General features: G+C 64.6%; 1 protein-coding gene across 1 annotated transcript; it reads right to left on the bottom strand.

Moving 5' to 3' along the window:
• Positions 1–1,167: 1,167 nt before the first annotated feature.
• OBSL1 (obscurin like cytoskeletal adaptor 1) lies at positions 1,168–17,865 on the bottom strand. Its single transcript, XM_088540362.1, has 27 exons — positions 16,821–17,865; positions 15,678–15,947; positions 15,236–15,496; positions 14,555–14,860; positions 13,840–14,118; positions 12,833–13,108; positions 12,447–12,719; positions 9,289–9,561; positions 8,898–9,173; positions 8,508–8,780; positions 8,089–8,364; positions 7,333–7,608; positions 6,861–7,136; positions 6,022–6,303; positions 5,122–5,397; positions 4,774–5,049; positions 4,430–4,696; positions 3,977–4,246; positions 3,622–3,888; positions 3,201–3,467; positions 2,922–3,034; positions 2,685–2,838; positions 2,278–2,439; positions 2,015–2,119; positions 1,676–1,942; positions 1,333–1,602; positions 1,168–1,175 (listed from the first exon to the last, which is right to left on the bottom strand). Exons 1-27 carry the CDS (start codon positions 17,863–17,865, stop codon positions 1,168–1,170), a joined length of 7,344 nt encoding a protein of 2,447 aa, XP_088396488.1.
• Between the last annotated feature and the right edge of the window lie 274 nt (positions 17,866–18,139).

Raw genomic sequence — 18,139 nt, 5'->3', positions numbered from 1 at the left:
GCATGTGTGTCCCCATCCCAGCCCTACCCGTGAGCAGCTCCCAGCCCTTCTCCTAGGCAGCTCCCCTAGTTCCCATCTCTGCCGAAAGCACCTCCCTGCCCACAGAGCAGCTTGTCTTGCTCCCCACTTTTCCTGGGCTGAGCTAGGGCTGCTGCTGGGGCAAACGCTGTGCAGACCAGGCTGTTCCCTGAGGCGGAGCAGGGCTGCTGCTCAAGCCCCTGCCCGAGGGCCAGCCTGGCCTCCGCCAGCGCATGTCCAGTGTGACATGCCTGGGTGCCCACCAGTTCCCTCTCTTTCGATGGGATGCAGGGCACTGGGGCCAGCCTGCGGGCAGAGGCTGGGCTGCCTCAGGGATGCGGGGACTCCCGCGGCGTCCGAGGCCATCGCTGTTTTGCTGGCGACTGGATTTTATAGTGGACGGAGGGAATCCGGGGCAGGGCTGAGCCTCTGGCCGGGGCTACACGTCTGTGGGGCAGGGCAGGAGCCCCTGCCTAGAGCACGGCTGCGGGCAGAGGCTCCCGCCTTGTATATATTTCTCTTGCTGTGATTTGTATTAATTTATTACGGAGCGAGCCAGGACCTCCCGCCGGGAGAGGCCCTTCCCTTCCCTGGAGCCACACGGGGAGCAGAGCCAGCCGGGCGGCGGCGGCAGCGCTCAGGGGGGCGGCCGGGCCCGGGCGTCGCGGCCACTCCAGCACTGCATGTGTGTGCGGCTCCGCAGCGCAGCGCTGGCCTCCCCTTCCCGTCTCTTTTGTAAATGCGCCAAACGCTGCAGAGGCCGCAGCCACACAGTAAAGAGCCTTTCGGAGCCCGGGCTGCCTGGGCGCTGCGGGGGGCTGGGGACCATGGCCGCGCGGGGACAGGCGGTTTGTGCAGCGGGACCCATGGGGCCACTCCTGCCGGAGACCCCTTCCCTCAGGCTGCACCCAGGGGACACCCCTTCCCCCAGGCTGTACGGAGCAGTGGGTGCCAGTCCTACGCTCCAAACAGCCACCCAGGGTGCAAAAAGCCACATCAGAAAAAAAAAAAAAAAAAGATGTTTAATGCAGAGCCCTGTGGCCACAGCAGGAGTGGGATGTCCTGGCTGCATCCATGCGGCCCAGGGGACAGCTGTTGCATCTTCCCGTACCACCTTCTGTCCAGCCTCTGGCCACTGCCTCAATGCTCCTAACTCCCTGCGGGGAGAAAGGCTGTCAGGGAGCAGGGATAGCTGGCGCAGCCCCCCAGGGTCCCACGCAGAGCAGTGACAAAGCCCGCACCCGGCCGGCTGCCCGCGCTGCAGGGAGCAGGCCCATGCAAACACTGCCAGCACCCCAGGGCAGCCATACGCACCTCGCACGGTGAGCTGGGCCTTGGAGCGGGCCTGGCCGAGGCTGACCTTGACCACGCCGCTCATGCTGGTGGCCGTGGCGCTCAGCGTCAGCCGGTGCACCCTGCCCTGGCTCTCCATCCGCACGTGCGTGCCGGCCCGCAGCACCTCCCCGTTGAGGCTCCACTGGGGCACACAGGGCAGCGTGCCTGACACCTCGCACTCGAAGCAGGCCTCGCCTGGGGCCACCACATCCACGTTGCGCAGCCTGCGCAGCACCTGGATGCCCTCGGCTGCAAGGCACGGCGGCACCGTCACGGCCCGGCCGCCGCCGTGCGGCCGCCCGCCCTGCTGCCCACACCTCACCCTCCACGAGGAGGCGCGCGGTGGAGCGGTCGTCGAAGGCGTCGCAGGTGTACGAGTCCTCGTCCTCGGGGCCCACGTGGTGGATGATGAGCGTGCGGTAGCAGTTCAGGTTGCAGATCTCGTACTTGTCGCCGGCGAAGATCTCGGTGTCCCCGCGAAACCAGCGCACGCGGCCCCGGGCGTGCGACACCGTGCACTCCAGTGTGGCCTTGTGCCGCGTCAGCACCGTCTTGTCCCGCAGCGGCTTCACGATGCGGATGGGCAGTGCTGGGGTGCGGGGCCGTGAGCGTGGCGCTGCTGGCACACAGCACACGGCCGCGGCGTGCCCCTGCCGCTTACCTTCAACCCGCAGGTTTGCCTGCGAGACAGCCGTCTTGGCCTCAAAGCGGATGAGCCCCGCGTCCTCGGGGCGCACGCCGCACACGAGCAGGAAATGCTTGGTCCCTGCGAGGGAGGGAGCGGCTGAGTGAGGGCCGTGGAGAGGGGAGGGAGGCCCCGCTTTGCCCAGCCAGCCCCTGCCACACAAACTCTGCTGTGCCTTCACCTCACAGCAGTTTACCCTTTCCCCAGTCTGAAAGCGCACGAGTTAGCAGAGCGCTCACCTTCTTGCCGTATTTTCACTGTGCTGGTGACCTTGATTTTCTCGCCATCCCGGAACCACTCGCCCTTTACATCCCCGTGCGACACCTCGCACGTGAAGACGGCGTTCTCGTCCTCCCGCACACAGGCGTCCTGCAGCTCCTGCACGATGCAGACCTGGCGCTCTGCGGGAGACGGTGCAGGGGCTGGGCTGCAGGCGGGGGCCCAGCCTGCAGCTCCCGTGCGTGGGAATGACCTGAGAGGCTGCGCGACCTGGGAGCGGGCAGGAGGGGAGTCCCAACCTGCGGGTCCCCCGGGGCACTGAAGGGCAAGGGAGATGCTGGCACAAGCACCAGCCAGAGGCTGCAGGATGCCCATGGGTCCGTTTGCACCCACCCAGCTCCACAGAGCAGTGTGGGTCCCCCCGTACCGTGGACATGCAGGGTGGCCGAGGCCTGGCAGTCGCCCGCATCGCAGCTGTAGACACCGGCATCAGCCAGCTCGCAGCTGCTGAGCTGCAGGAGCCGGCGCCGGCCCGCCGAGTAGATGCGGCAGCGGGGCCCGGGCCGCAGCTCCGTCCCATCCTGCCGCGGGGAGCGAGCGGTCAGGGGGTGCCGGGGCAGCACCCGCACTGCTGCGCCCGGCTGGGGCAGGGCTGAGTCCTCACCTTGTACCACTTCACCTCGGCGCCGGGGCGGGACAGCTCGCACTCGAAGCTGGCAGCCCCCGTCTCCAGCACCCCGACGTCCCGTGGGACCTTCACCATAGTGACTGGTGGCTCTGAGGGGAGAGGATGCAGGGCAGAAAGATTTGGCAGCGACGCACCTCAGCGCCAGGCCACAAGGGCAGCGAGCTGGGCCAGGGGCGTCTCTGCACAGGGCTGCGCTTCTCAGGGCGCTCCTGGGGCCAAGCAACCCCTCCGCGACCCTCCTGCTGGTGACCGTACCCCGCACGAGCAGGCGGGCGCTGCAGCGCAGGGTGTTGGCAGTGAAGGTGACGGTGCCCGAGTCCTCCAGCGTGAGCCGCTGCAGCGTGAGGCTGTGTGCGCAGCCTGCAGCGCTGATCCGGCATGTGCTGCTGGGCTTCACCCGGATGCCGTCCCGCGTCCAGACGCCAGGCACGCCGGCGTGAGACAGCTCCAGGTGGAAGGTGGCTGTCTCCTTCTCAAAGGTCTCCACGTCTGCTAGTGGGGTCTGGATTGACACCTTGCGAGCTGCAAGGGAGAGGGACCCATGTCCACCCCTGGGGTTCCGCTTCCCGACTGCGGAGGCCGCCAGGTGCCCAGGTTTGCTGCATCTCCCTTCACCAGGTTCCTGCTCGCAGCACTGCCCACCCCGCATGGCGCACGCCTTCGTGCGGATACTCACGCTCCACGCACAGCTTGGCCTGCGTGCGGTCGTGCAGGGTCTCGCAGCGGTAGGTGCCGCGGTCGGAGGGGCTGAGGCTGCGGATGGTGAGCGTGCGCCGGCGCCCCGACTCCTGCAGCTCGTACTTGCCGCCGGGCTGGAGGAGGACGCCCTGCTTCATCCACTGCACCTCAGCGGCCTCGTGGCTCACCTCCACCTCCAGGCACGCGTCCTGCTGCTCCTCCGCGGCCACGTCCTGCAGCCGCCGCACGAACACCACCTGCGCCTCTGCGAGGCCCGTGCGCAGCGTCACCGGCTGGCCCCGCGCTGGCCGCAGGCCGACACACCAGGCCCCGCCGGCTTCCTCCCCGCTCACCTTGCACGCTCAGCCGGGCCGTGCTCACCAGCCCCTCGGCGTTGGCTGTCACAGTGGCCGCGTCAACCAGCTGGCACTGCCGGATGGTGAGGCTGTGACACAGCCCCGACCTCACCACCACTAGCCGCTCACAGGGCGCCACAGCCTGGCCGTTGAGCTGCCACGTCAGGGCCACGTCTTCAGGGGACACCACGCACTTGAAGGTGGCGTCCTCCCCCTCCAGCACCGTGAGGTTGTGCAGCTCCGCGATGATCTCCACCACCCTGGGGACTGCGAGTGGGGCATGAGGGTGCTCACACCCCGAGGGTGCGCCATGCCCCATGCTGCAGGGCCGCCGAGCGTCGCTGCGACTCCTGCCATCACGGCCATTGGGAACCCCCACCCCGTCCCCTCTCTGCCCCACAGGGCAGGGCTGGCTCAGGTGCCCACAGGTCCCTGGCGCAAAGGGCTCACCCTGCACCGTCAGCGTCGCCAGCGTCCGGTCGTCATTGGACTCGCAGGAGTATTCACCGGCGTCCTGGGGCTCCACATTGCTCAGCACCAGCGAGCGCTCTCGCCCCTCCGCCTTGATCTGCCGCCGTGCGCCGGGGCTCAGCCGGCGCCCATCCTTCAGCCACACCACGTCGCCCTTGGCCTTGCACAGCTCGCACCACAGCACCACCGTCTCGCCCTCGTGCGCGTGCACGTCCGCCAGGCCCCGCAGGAACTTCACCAGCAGCTCTGTGCAGGACCACGCGTCGGCAGGCGGCCCTGGTGTCGCGGCCCGCCCCCGGCCCAGCCCCCAGCCTCGGGCTCACCCTTGACGCGCACGTCAAACTGCATGTGGTCGTGGCGGGAGCGGCAGGTGTAGAGGCCGGCGTCCTCCTTGCTCACGTTGCTCAGCACCAGGCTGTGCACACGGCCCTCGCGCCGCAGCTCACAGCGCTCGCTGGCCTCCACGGGCTGCCGCGGCCCCAGCCAGCTGACGGGCGCTGCCTCCTTGGACACCACGGCAGAGAGCACGGCGCTGCCGCCCTCCAGTACCAGCAGCTTCTCCGGCTGCTCCTGCTTGTTCACGAAGAGCACGGGCGCCTCTGGGGCAGGGCAGAGCGGGCTCAGCCGAGGCGCGGCAGGCGTGGGGCTCGGCGCATCTCCGCGGGGCTCACCTGTCACGTGCAGCGTGAAGTGCACCTCGTCGTCGCCGGCGTCGCAGAGGAAGCGCCCGCCGTCGCCCAGCTCCGCCTGCTTGATGGTGAGGCTGCGCGCGGCGCCCTCACTGCACACCAGCAGCCGCCCGCCCGAACGCAGCACCTGCCCATCCTTGCGCCACTGCACCGCCGCCCCCTCTGGGCACAGCCGGGCCACCAGCGTCACGCTGTCCCCCTCCTGCACCTCCACGGGGCTCCGGGCCTCCTCCTTGTTCACAACGCGCACGGGCTGGGCTGGGGCGGAAGGGGAGACATGGGCAGGACTCAGCGGCCATCCACAAGCCACGATGGGACTGGCTGTGGGGCAGGACCGAGGGCTGTGGGGTGCAGGTGTCGGTGGAGCCGTGGGGCTGGCTCTGTGGGGCAGCAGCGCAGGCTGGTTGGGTGCCCATGGGGAAGGGCCCTGTTACGGAAGCTGGCTGAGCCCGTCCCTCCTGCATTGCCCTCTGAGTCCAGCTGCAGGACCCGGGTTTGGGGCTTGCTGGGGACGCTCCCATCCCGCGCGGCCCTTTCTCCCGGTCTGATAAAGGGCTAGGCCAAGCTCAGCCCTTGGCGGCTGATGCAGGAGGAGAGGCGCCTGGGAGACGGCCAGGGATAAATTTAGCCAGCCCTGCCTGGGGGAGGCAGGAGGTATGTGTCTCGCCTCAGCCGACGGCTCCTGCGAGACGGGGCTGCGCCGCCACCGCGTCCCCTCCCCGTGCAGAGCAGCTGCTCCACTGCGGGACAAGGAGCTGCCGAGGCATCTGGGGCTCTGGCACCCCATGCTAAGGGGCCCCACAGAAAGACCCAGCCTGAGCAAGGGGAGGGCAGCAGTGAGCATGGCCCCAGTGCCACCTGCTCCCTGCAGCTCCCTCTCACCTGACACCTCCACGCTCGTCACCATGCGGTCACTGGCAGCGTCGCAGATGTAGGACCCCGAGTCGCTCAGCTGCACCCCAAGGACGGTGAGCTCCCGGAGTGCCCCCCGGGCCTCAACACGGACCCGCTCGCTGGGCTGCACCTCCTGGCCATCCCGGAGCCAGCGCACGGTGGCATCGGGCCGGGACAGCTTGCAGGCCAGCACCAGGTCCTCGCCAGCCACCAGGCAGCGATGCTCCATGGCACCTGTGTTCCCCACGATGGTCACTGGCGGTTCTGGAGGCCGGAGAGCAAGGCTGTCATTGCAGGAGCTGCAGCTCCATGCCACCATGCTGGGCACAGCCTGGCAGCACCTGGGAGATGCTACCCAGCCCAGAGACACAGGGAGAGAAGCCCTTGGGCTTGGGGTACCCCACAAGCCAGCTCCATTTTGGAGATAAAGCAAGGACAAACCCTGCCCTGCACAGCAAGACAGCTCTTGGCTTCACCCTTGAGCTGCCAGCGCCAGCTCTAGCTGCAGGACAATATTGCAGGGCCGATGGAATGGAAAACACCACATTGTTCCTGTTGCTGCCCATCCACTGCCTTTCTCCCACCAGGTGCCCTGTGCACCCATGGGTGGTCCTGCTGCAACGGTTGGATCCTTTCTGGATCATTCCCAGCTGCAGCTGGGCAGTGCATGGCTTTTCAGAGAGAGCCACAGAGCTCCCTGTCCCACCCCTGCATGCACCACTCTGCATCTCCTGAAAAGCAGCACAGCCTTGAGCGACCCCTGCACCAGCCAGGGATCCCCGGGGCCTCTTCGGCTCCACGCAGGCAGCGAGGAGAGCACTGCTCACCTTCCACAGTGACACAGAAGATGACGCTGTCATCGCGAGTGTCGCAGAGGTACTCGCCCGCATCTCTGCGCGTGGTGCCCAGGACGACGAGCGAGCGGCGTGCCCCGTCCTCCTCCAGCCGCACGCGCCCCGTGTCCTGCAGCTTCTCCCCATCCTTGTACCACTTCACCTCCCCATGGGCATGTGAGAGCTGCACTGCCAGCACCAGGTCCTCCAGGGCTCGGCAGTGCCGGCGGGTCGGTAGAGCATCCCTCTCCAGGATCCTGACTGGTGGGTCTGGCAGCACCAGAGCTGCTGTTAACCACGTGCTTGGGAGTGCCTGGTGCAAGGTTTGGCTCCGGGCAAGAGCCATCCCACGGAGACCAGTCCTCGCAGCACTACTCATAGCAAGAGAGCTACGGGGACCCTGCAGCTCCCAGCCCGGCAACCCCTTCTCCAGGGCACGCAGGCTCTCCCCCCACCCCTTGCTCACCCGACACGTGGACGGTGAAGGTCACTGTGTCATCGGTGGCGTCGCAGACGTATTTTCCAGAGTGCTCCGCTCGGGCGGCGGGGATGAGCAGGCGCCGCTGGGCACCCTCCTCCTCCAGCACCAGGCTGCCGCCCGCCTCCAGCCTGGCGCCCTCCTTGGTCCAGTGCACGGGCGCATCCGCACGGGACAGCTCGCAGGCCAGTGTCACCGTCTCCCCTGGGGAGACCTTCACAACGGGGGGAGGTCTCCGCGGCTGCAGGATCTTCACGGGCAGCTCTGCAAGGAGAATGTGGCCTCTGTGCAAAGCGACGCAGGGACGGCGCAGCACAGGAGACACCTTAGCCCAAAGGAAGTACCACCCTGGGTGGCATAGAGCCCACATGCGCAGGAGGTGGGCACAGGGAGAGCCCTCAAGCAGCAGGGCATGAGCTACTGCTGGGGTTCCCATGGCATGTGTTACCACGGGTGGGCAGAGAGGCTGTGGAGAGCCCTGTGTGGGGCATGCACAGTGCACAGGCTGGGAGCCAGCACATGCTGCCCGAGTGTAGGGCCCTTCCTTGCACTCCGTGGGCTGTTTGGATGCGGAGGCAAGTGGTACAGCGCTGAGCGCTGCCTTTTCCTGCTGCAGAAGGGACGTGGCAACGAGTGAGCAGCAGCTCCACAGTCAGCCAGGGAGCAGCCAGAGTGAGTTGCTCCGGCCTCTGCTGGGAAAGCCCTGCACCTGGCCCCCCGTGTGAGGCACAGGTACCCGCTTACCTGACACCTGGACGTCGAAGGAGACGGCCTCATCCCTGCTCTCGCAGATGTACTCGCCCGCATCCTCCACGCTGGCCTTCGGGATGACAAGGCAGCGCTGGGCCCCCTCTGCCAGCAGCAGCAGGTTGTTGCTCTGGTCCACCTCCAGCCCGTCCTTGAACCAGCGCACGGGAGCGTCCGGCACGGAGAGTTCGCAGCGCAGCTCCACACGAGCCAGGGTCAGCACTGGCAGCACCAGCGAGCGCTGCAGCGGGTGCAGGATCCTCACACGTGGCTCTGCCAGGGGTGAGAATGAGACCTGCTGGGCGAGGGCTCACAACACAACCACCGATTCCCCCAGAGCGATGCTAAGGGCAGGGAGGCAGCCCTGGAGACTACCCAGAGTGGAGCTTGCCAGTAGGACAAGCCACATCACTGACCTGCCACCGTGATGTTGTAGGAGGCAGAAGTGTCTCCAGCATTGCAGATGAACTCCCCCGTGTCCTGGGGCCGGGCGCAGGGCAGCACCAGCTGGCATCGCGGCCCCTCGCGCTCCAGCACGAGGCTCTCGCCCTCCTCCACCTCCAGCCCGTCCTTGTACCAGTGCACCGGGGCGCCCGCGCGTGACAGCTCGCACCACAGCACCACGCGCTCCCCGGCCGTGTGCGCGTGCGGGGCCTCCTCGTTGGAGCTGACGATCCGCACTGGCGGCTCTGGAGGGGACACACAGGGCTCTGGTGTGGCACCAAAGGGATGGTGACCCCAGCGTTGTCTCTCAGCACCGCCTACACCTGGCGCGAGGACACGCACCCAGCCCCAGCACAGCTCACCGCTCACGGTCACAGCAAAGCTTGCAGCAGCGTCCCCGGCCTCGCAGGTGTACGTCCCCGCTTCCGACAGCCTCACCGAGTGGATGATCAGCCTCCGTGTGCACCCCTCTGACTGGACAGCGAGGGCCTCGTCTGGGACCACGGCCTCGCCGTCCTTGAGCCAGCACACGGGGGTGCCCGGCGGGGACACCTCACACTCCAGGAGCAGGGGCTGCCCCGCCAGCAGCATGCGGCAGCGCTGGGCCTCGGGCACCGGGGCCATGTGCACTGGCGGGGCTGACAGCACCGAGATCCTTGTCACGTGGCTGCTGTCTCACCTGCCCTGCGTGGCATGGGCATGGCCACAGGGCCAGGGCAGGGCAGGGGGACGCCACTGCGGGTAGGTACCCACCTGCCACCGTGATGTTGTAGAAGACGGAGTCGCCACCGGCATCGCAGACGAACTCCCCCGTGTCCTGGGGCCGGGCACAGGGCAGCACCAGCCGGCATCGCGGCCCCTCGCGCTCCAGCACGAGGCTCTCGCCCTCCTCCACCTCCAGCCCGTCCTTGTACCAGTGCACCGGGGCACCTGCGCGTGACAGCTCGCACCACAGCACCACGCGCTCCCCGGCCGTGTGCGCGTGCGGGGCCTCCTCGTTGGAGCTGACGATCTGCACCGGCGGTTCTAGAGGGAGAGAGGTGGGCTGAGCTGCCAGGCAAAACCCATAACTGGTGTCTGTCATGGTCAGACCCCAGCGTGGCACTGCGGCTTCACAGATTCACTCATTTTTAAGCCTAAAAAACACCTCCTAACCTATGACTTGCAAACACCAGCCATTGAGCTGCCCTGGCCCAGCTATGCCAGGGAGCTCCCTTGCCTCTCTGCCCAGCTGGGTGCCAGCATGGGGATGCATCTTGCTTCGAGTCTCACCAAAAATCACCAAGCAGAGTCCAGAGCTCTGCCCCATGCTGGGCAGGAAGTTCGCAAACTTCCTGCATGATTTTAAGTCTTCTCCCAGTGCTCAGTGCAAACACTGCAGAACAGCAACATTTAAGTGCAGGCACCCAGCCAGTCTGTAGTGTTTAATATGAATCATGCTGAGTCTCTATCTGTCCAATTTATTGAGCAAACACTGCAAAGTTCCTTAAGTGGGCCTGGTAAGAGCAATCAAAACACTGAAGTACAGCTGGAAATATTGACCCTAGGGCCCACAGCTTCCTGCTTGGTGTCCTGAGTCCAACACTGCAAGATCAGGACAGGCTTTCAGCATCTCTGTACCCTTTCCCTTTGCCCCATGAGACAAGTGGGTGCTTTTAAACCCTCAGGAAGCACAGAGAAAAGCCCATGGCTTGGCCTGCCTGAGTGAGACAGTCTGGGAGTTCCTGCATAGAGACATGGAGGGAAAAATACACCCCACCACACAAAAGTCTCTGATGCAATGGGCAGAGGAACAGTGAAGTTTTGGGGCCGATCTGCCTCCTTCAAGGTGCCAGGAGAGCCCTGCCCAGGGAAAGCCTGGGCTGGAAGCTGGCGTGCAGCACGTCAGGCCGTGGGCAGCCGCACTGCTCTGCTCCAGCCCCATCGATGGCTCCAACAGAGCCAAAACGCTCAGCAGCTGCCGGAAAACCCAAAGGCATTTGGGGATGGCTAGACTTTAGGCAGCTGGACTTGTGCATTGCACCAGCCTGTGACGGGGATAACTCGGATGCCTTGGAGAAATCCAGGCATGCCATATCAACAGCACTGCTTTTATCTGCCAAACCCGAAATTGTGTCAGAGAAATCCTCATTTAAGCCTTCTGTCACCCTCAGCTCACACCACGCTGTCTGCTGCTGATTATACTATTAGCCCTTCCCCAGTGACCGAGCTCTGAACCAACTGAGTCAGGCTCTTTAAGACTCTTCAGCCTGAGTTATGCAAAGCTGCTAAGCTGAAATATTGAACTTCAGCAGATGGTGTTTCCCCCCTCTTATGTTACAGATGCTGAAATTTCCATGCCTGTGCACTGCCACGGGATGGACACTGCCTTCTGTCTGTCTCCAAAGCGTTATGGCCATTGCTGATCACCCCGTGCGGGGAGGAGGTTGCAGCCCATCCCTCCCGCCGGTGATTCTGACTCTATCATGTTTAAAGCCCTTCTTTCTTAATCCTCTGGGCAATTACTATTTCACTGATTCTTCTGGTGTCTTGTGTCACTCATTGCGCTTCTGCACTTACACCCTCTGCGATTACTCGCACTCTGCACTATCCCCACGTGAGCACAGCGGAGAGGATCTGTCACTGTGGTCACTTCACCTTTTGACCAGGCTGTATTTCTGCCACACATAGCTCCCTGTGTTTGTGGCTTTTGGGGCCAGCCACAGGAAGTCTTTTGGTCATTTTCATTTTTCGTTTTCATTTTCCATCTCTGCTGCTACCCAGTGACGCTAACAACACCTTTGCGATGGCGAAAAGTCACTGCCTGATGTTGTCCACGGCTCACACACAATAAACACAACCAAATCGTTGGTATCCAGGCAACCACTAATTTTTAGGTCAGCAATTAACGCTGTCCATCAGAGCGATGCCCAACAGTGAGTCACCCCACACCAGGTGCCGGGCACTCCGTGCTGGATGCTAACGCCCGCTATTTTTAGGAGTGCACAGGTCTTGTTTGCTGGCCAGTGGAGGGGTCCAGCAAGTGCCACCCATGGTGGAAGCGCTCAGCACCCGCCATCAGCGCCAGGCACTCGGAGCGAGCTGCCTGCTTCACTGCTAAGCGTGGTAAGGCAAAGCCCCACTGCTGTGCAGACCCTCACCCAACAGAGTCCAGGTGTGCAGCCAGTGACGACTTCTCAGGTGTGAAACTTGAGGCTCTGACCTTTTTCCTTTGGCACAGGCCGTGCCAGACTCAGTGGGCTTATCCCATCCACAAGGCAGGATATCAAGAGGGCAACCACTGCCTCGTGCCGTGCTGGGGCCCTCCTCACGCACTCCCAGCCATCGTGTCCCCATCCCTCCCACCCTGCAGACCAGGTTTGCCAAGCTCTGAATCCTCAATACAGCCCCTAAACAGGGATCCTGCTGCCCGTAGCTCATCTCCAGGGAGAGATGGGAAGCAGGAGGCAGCGTGGCCCCAAACTGGGTCAATGCAGAGGCAGGATGAGAGGTACCAGGTGATGAGTGTAAGTAATGTGGTCTGGAGGAGTACCCAGAGCACCAAGGGGCAGAGGAGGCAAGTCACGATAACACGGAAAGACAGGGAGTGAACAGGAAAGCACGGAGACAGCAGGAGAAAGGCCAGGGAAGAGCAGAAATGCAGCAGATGGGAGACGGTCCCAGGGGCTGCAGGGTGGCAGGAAGGAGAGAGCAGCTGGACACTGCAGCACCAAGAGCAGACCGGCAGAGAGAGATGCTCCCCGTGGTCTGCACTTCCCATTCTGCCTGCTGATCACCCCATAAACCTCCCGCTGAGCAAGCAGGGACTCACCCTGCCCTCGCAGCCTTCTGCCCACCAGAAGATACCCCGCACAGAGCACCACAGCGAGACGCAGCCCTGCGAGCCCATCGCTGACCTGCCATGCACCCACCTGCCACCTCAACGTTGTAGAAGACAGAGTCGCCACCGGCATCGCAGACGAACTCCCCCGTGTCCTGGGGCCGGGCGCAGGGCAGCACCAGCCGGCACCGCGGCCCCTCACGCTCCAGCACGAGGCTCTCGCCCTCCTCCACCTCCAGCCCGTCCTTGTACCAGTGCACCGGGGCGCCCGCGCACGACAGCTCGCACCACAGTACCACGCGCTCCCCGGCCGTGTGCGCGTGCGGGGCCTCCTCGTTGGAGCTGACGATCCGCACCAGCGGCTCTGGGGGAGACATGAGAAAAGGAGGCTGGGGGGAGGCTTTACCAGCCTCCAACGCCCGCTCACACGGCTACAGAAGGCAGGGCCCCAGCTCCCACACACAGTCCCCAGCTCACCCGTCACCGTCACCACGAAGCTCACTGCTTCGTCCCCAGCGTCACACGTGTATATGCCACTGTCCGAGGGAGCGGCCGAGCGCACAAGCAGCCTCCGCACGCAGCCCTCCTCCTGCACCGCAATAACGTCGTCCAGGGGCACAGCCTCGCCGTCCTTGAGCCAGCGGACGGGAGCGCCCGGCGGGGACACCTCGCACTCCAGGAGCACGGGCAGCCCCGCCGGCTGCTTCCGGAGGCGCTGGGCCTCGGGCACCGGGGCGATGTGCACCTGCGGGGCTGAGAGTCATCACAGAGTGGTGAGAAATGGATCTGGGAAGCTTGGAGAGCTCTTCAGGTCCCAGCTGGGGAGGCCTCAGCAGGCCATGGGGACAGTGTGCAGTATCCCCACGCTGGCCCGTCAGCCATGGGTGCTGCTGGATGCCCCCAGTGGCTGTCCCTGCACTGCTCACCACCTTGGCAGCATCACCTGGAGTTAACCATTAATCTGTCCCTACCAGGGAAGCAGGGATGCAGGTTACATCCCTGGCCTAAACTTGGAGCTGACACGCACAAGTGCTCCTGGTGCTATCGTGCCTGTGGTACCAGGACAGCCCAACTCAACGGAGATGTGCCTTGTCATGAGGGCAGAGGGTTCCCAGCCAGTCCAAGCAGATAAGGAACAGCCTTGCTACAGTCCCTGGACTGTATACAATTAAGTGCACAAGGTCTGCACAGCTCCGCCATGGCCCACAGCCCCGTGGCTTAGAAGTGCTTTGTGCTCTGCAGCTCCAGCTCCATGGAGCAAAGCTGGTCTTGCAGAAAGCCAGCGCTCCCCAGCCTGGGCTGGGAGGCAACAGCACATGAGAAGCTGCTCCTCCACCTCATGATCCTAAACTGTCTCTTAAGGAAGGGGTGCTGGACATAGGATAAAGTCCAGGCACCCCACAATTTGGAAGGGGCAACCGCAATCCCTGCTGCATCCTCTGCCCCTGCTGCTGTCCTCCTGGCCTGTCCCCAGCCCTGCTCACCTTGCACCTGCAGCGTAGCTGAGTCCCGAATGCCACTGGACACAAAGGTGACCTGGGCTCCGCTCTCCTCCAGCCGCACTCCCCGGATCAGCAAGGAGTGCTCTGTTTTGCAGTGCTGCACACAGTACCGGCCGCCGGCCCCCTCTTCGTCGCCCAGCCTCGCGCCGTTCAGGAACCAAGTGCCCCGCACTGAGGCAGAGAGCTCCAGGGAGAAGTGGGCATCCTCGCCGTCCCGCACCCGCGCGTCCTGCAGGCCTCTCTCCAGGCGAGCTGCTGGGACTGGAGCAGGGCAAGACTCAGCCCATGGCATGTGTCAGGGACCAGCACACCCCAGGAGTGTACTTCCCCTGGATGTCTGCTGCCCCTGTCCAGCCTCCAGGACCAGCATCTAGAACCCATCAGCTAAGACGGTGCAAGCAGAAATATGCCCTGCAGGTCCTGGGACCAAGGCACAGTGCCATCCCATTTTGTCCTGGGAAGAAGAGTTGCTTGGAAGTGCTCTGGGATGTGCTATTTAAGTACATTGCTCTGCACTGACTGGCTCACAAGGGCATCTGGAGAACCTGGAGCCAGCGGGCTGGTCCTGAAGACAGGTCTAGGGCTCGTCCAGCCCATCTCAATAGGTCCCTAAGGAAAACCAGGTCCCAGCCCAGCCTGGGAGGCCCAGAGAGGGACAAAGGAAGATGCGTGACCCACACGGGGTTGGAGCCCTCACCGAGATGCACGGAGCCGGGGAATTCCACAGGCCCGCTCCTGCCATACTTGTTGACAGCGCAGACGCGGAAACAGTAGTCGGCCTCGCAGGGCACGCTGTCGCCCAGCACCTCCACCAGGCTGGCCAGGTCGGTGGTGAGGCAGTGCACCCACTCGCTGCTGCTGAGCTCCTGCCGCTCCAGCACGTAGCTGCTGGCGGGGCGGTGGTGCACGTCGGGCGCGGGGCACCACGTCAGCAGTGCCGCATTGCTGTGCTCCGTGCTCATCCTGGCTGCCACCGGGCTGCTCGGAGGGTCCCGCTTCACACCTGCAACCCACAGTCGGCATTTCCTTCTCGGAGGCTGCAAGCCAGGCCCCGAGCCAGGGAGCAAGACAGGGAAAGGGATGAATAGGGAGCTGTGCAACCTCTTCCATGGGGATCTTCTCTCTGATGACAGAGGCTGCTCACACTTGGAGAGCATCAGCTTGGCAGGAGCCTCGCACCAGTGCAGCAAGGTGCCAGGCCTCCTGCCACAGGAGGTTGTGGAGCACAAGAGCTAGGGCCCTGCTAAAAGCCTCATTCCCCAATGTACAATCACCACCTCCACGTCCCCAGGGCAGTGGGTGCCCGTCCCAGCTCTCCCCCATGTCAGCCCCTGGTGAACGGGGAGGAGGGTGGACACCGGACCCCCCAGGGGCTTACACTTGACCCGGAGCTGGGAGGATGTCTGAGACTCCCCAACAGCAAAGGAGATGACGCCCGCCTCCTCGCGGGTAACGTGCACCAGCACCAGGAGGTGAGTCCTGCCGAAGCTCTTCAGCACGGTGCGGGATGACTCCTGCAGCTCCTGCCCGTTGCGGCTCCAGCAGATCCCCTCCACCGCCTCCCGTGTCTCCACACAGAAAGCCGCGTTCTCCCCCTCCATGACATCCAGCTTCCGTGGCAACCTCTTTACGATCATCCCTGGGAAAGGGGTCGGGTGAGGGTGTTTGGGGAGCCGGGGGTGGAAGAGGTCTGGGGTGGGGGTAGCAGCAGGCACATGGAGGCATGCGGACGAGATGGGGAGGCAGATGCCGGGAGCAGCAGGGAGCTGCCTGGCCAGGAAGAGGGATGGCGGAGCTAAAGGAGCTGGGTCTGTCCCCACCTCGAACGGAGACCTCAGCAATGCTGCGCCCCTTGTCCTTCATCTGGCAGAGGTAGACGCCGTCGTCGTCAGTGCAGGCGTCGCGGATGGTCAGGCGCCGCAGCACGCCTTGCTGCTCCATGACGTACTTGTGGCTGGGCTGGAGCTCCTTGTCCTCCAGGTACCAGGCGGTGGGGATGCTCTCCAGGGGCACGTGGCACTCCAGCACGGCATCCTCCCGCTCCTGCACCTCCACATCCGCCAGCGGCACCTGGAAGCGCATGCGGTGCTCTGGAACCGAGAGAGAGATGGGTGCTGAGGAATGCACGGGGCCCGCACCCGCACACCATGGCTCGGCCTCCTCCCGCTGCACCCTGCCCCTTCTCCCTGCCTGCAAGGCTCTGCCCACTTGCAAATAACAGCAAACCCTGGTGTTAACACCAGAGCAAGTCTGGGGCAGGAGGCCTGAGGCACACAGACCCCTCTCTGCTCCTCTCACTGCAAGCCTCAAGCAGCCTTATGTCCTCAGCCAGACCTTCATTACATTTAATTGCACTGCAAAAGCCCCTGCTGCGCGTGATGGGCACTGTCCTGGGAAGCAATTTCCCCGGAGCAGAGGGAAACACAGCACAGCAAAGCCAGGTGATGCCCACAGTGTGCTGGCAGCACATCTTTGGGGATGCAGAGACATGCGGGATGCAGGCAGGCATCTCAGCACAGCCCGTGGGGAGGGTGCACGGCCCCAGCTGGGCGCGGGTTTGCGCCAGGCGCCCTGCCACCCTTGGTGTCCCCAGCTGGGGAGGCAGCCCTGTGCAGGCTCTGCCAGAGGGACGGGGCTGCCGCCAGCGCAGACACTTGGCACTGTGCCCCACGAGGCTTCCAGCCAAAGCCGCTCTGTGCTTGCCGGGGAATTTGTCACCAGCACATCGTGCCCCCTCCCTGCTCACAGCCCAGCACTTGCAGCCTCCAGAAACGTCACCACCCTGCTCGCAGCAAGACAGGGGCAAGGGGGACAACCGCAGGAGCTGCCAGCCCCGGGGCAGCCCGTGGCTGCTTCTGGTCCCACCATGGCCTGCACCAGAGGTCCCTACCCCAGAGGCACCTTAGTGTGCCCAGGCGTGCCCTGACCCCCGCCGGCCCTGCACCTCGGGGCACGGTACCTACCCTTCACCTGGAGCTGCACAGCGCTGAGGGTCTGCCCAGCCGTGTTGGAGGCAGTGCAGATGTACAGCCCTTGGTCCTGGGGCTTGCAGTACAGCACCTTGAGGATGAAGTAGCCCTCCCTGTCCTCGTAGATGAGGTGCCTGCGCCCCGGGGCGACCGGCTTCCCATCCTTCTTCCAGACGATCTCGGGCTTGGGCTTGCCGGTCACGAAGCAGCGGAACTTGGCATGCTTCCCCGCGCTCACGGCGAACGCCTTGGCGCCCAGCGTGCCGGCGGGCACCTCGCCGTTGGGCAGCGCCCAGGCCTCGGGCACGCTGCTCTGCGGTGCCGCACGCCGGCGGCGTTGCTGCTGCTCCCCCGGCTGCTCTGGGCCGTTCCTGGGCGACCCGTGGGATTGCTCATCCAGCAGCCCCAGTGCCTGGGGCTCCACCAGGAGCACAGCTGCTGCCAGGGCTTCCCAGGAGCCGCTCCGCGCCCGGCACACATAGACCCCGCTGTCCGGGGGCCGAGCGCTGAAGAGCTTCAGGAAATGCCAGTCCTCAGGCTCCTTCCCCACCGAGAAGTGGCTGCTCTCAAATAGGTCAGAGAGCTTGTGCCCATCCTTCTCCCAGTGCAGCGCCGGGCAGGGCTGCCCTGCCACCCTGCACGTGAACGTCACGTCCTCCCCCCGGCACACCCGCATCGACGAAGGTCTGACCAGGAAGACGGGTGCCTTGTCCTCAGGGTCCCCTTCCTCCAGGGGCTCCGCGGCCTCCACTCTGAGCGTGGCAGCAGCATAGGTCTCGCCGACATTGTTCTTGGCCTTGCAGACGTAGAGCCCACTGTCCTCCGGGGTCACTCGGGACACCAGCAGGCTGTACACGTTGCCCTTGGCCTCCACGTGGAAGCGGCCCGACGGCTCAATGGGCATCCGGTCCTTCTCCCAGAGGATGTTGGGACGGGGGTCGCCCGCGATCTGGCACTTCAGGACGGCGTCAGCGCCGTTTTGCACTGTGAAAGTGCGCGGGTAGGCCAGGAACCTGGGTGCTCCCCCGAATCCATCCATCCTGGCCTCTGCGGTGTCACAGCAGGCGGCTCAGTGGGGCAGCAACGGGGACCATCAACCTGGAGCGACGCATGGACACACCGGGGCTGGAGCACGGGTTCAGCTTCGGCACTGGTGCAGGGCACCTCCAGGAGGCACCTCCAGCTGCACCTATCGAGCGCAGCAGTGCATGGGGCTGCAGGGACGCAGGCTGCCCAGAGCCCTCCTTGCAGCGGCCTGAGCCACCATGCAAGCACCCCACGGCCATGCAGTTTCCCTGACTTGGTACCTCCCT

Source organism: Tinamus guttatus, unplaced genomic scaffold (assembly GCF_059628265.1).
Source record: "Tinamus guttatus ecotype Peru unplaced genomic scaffold, ASM5962826v1 Tinamus_guttatus_pri_ptg000060l, whole genome shotgun sequence".
NCBI classification, from domain to species: Eukaryota; Metazoa; Chordata; class Aves; order Tinamiformes; family Tinamidae; genus Tinamus; species Tinamus guttatus.
This window is presented reverse-complemented; position numbering and strand designations above follow the sequence as displayed.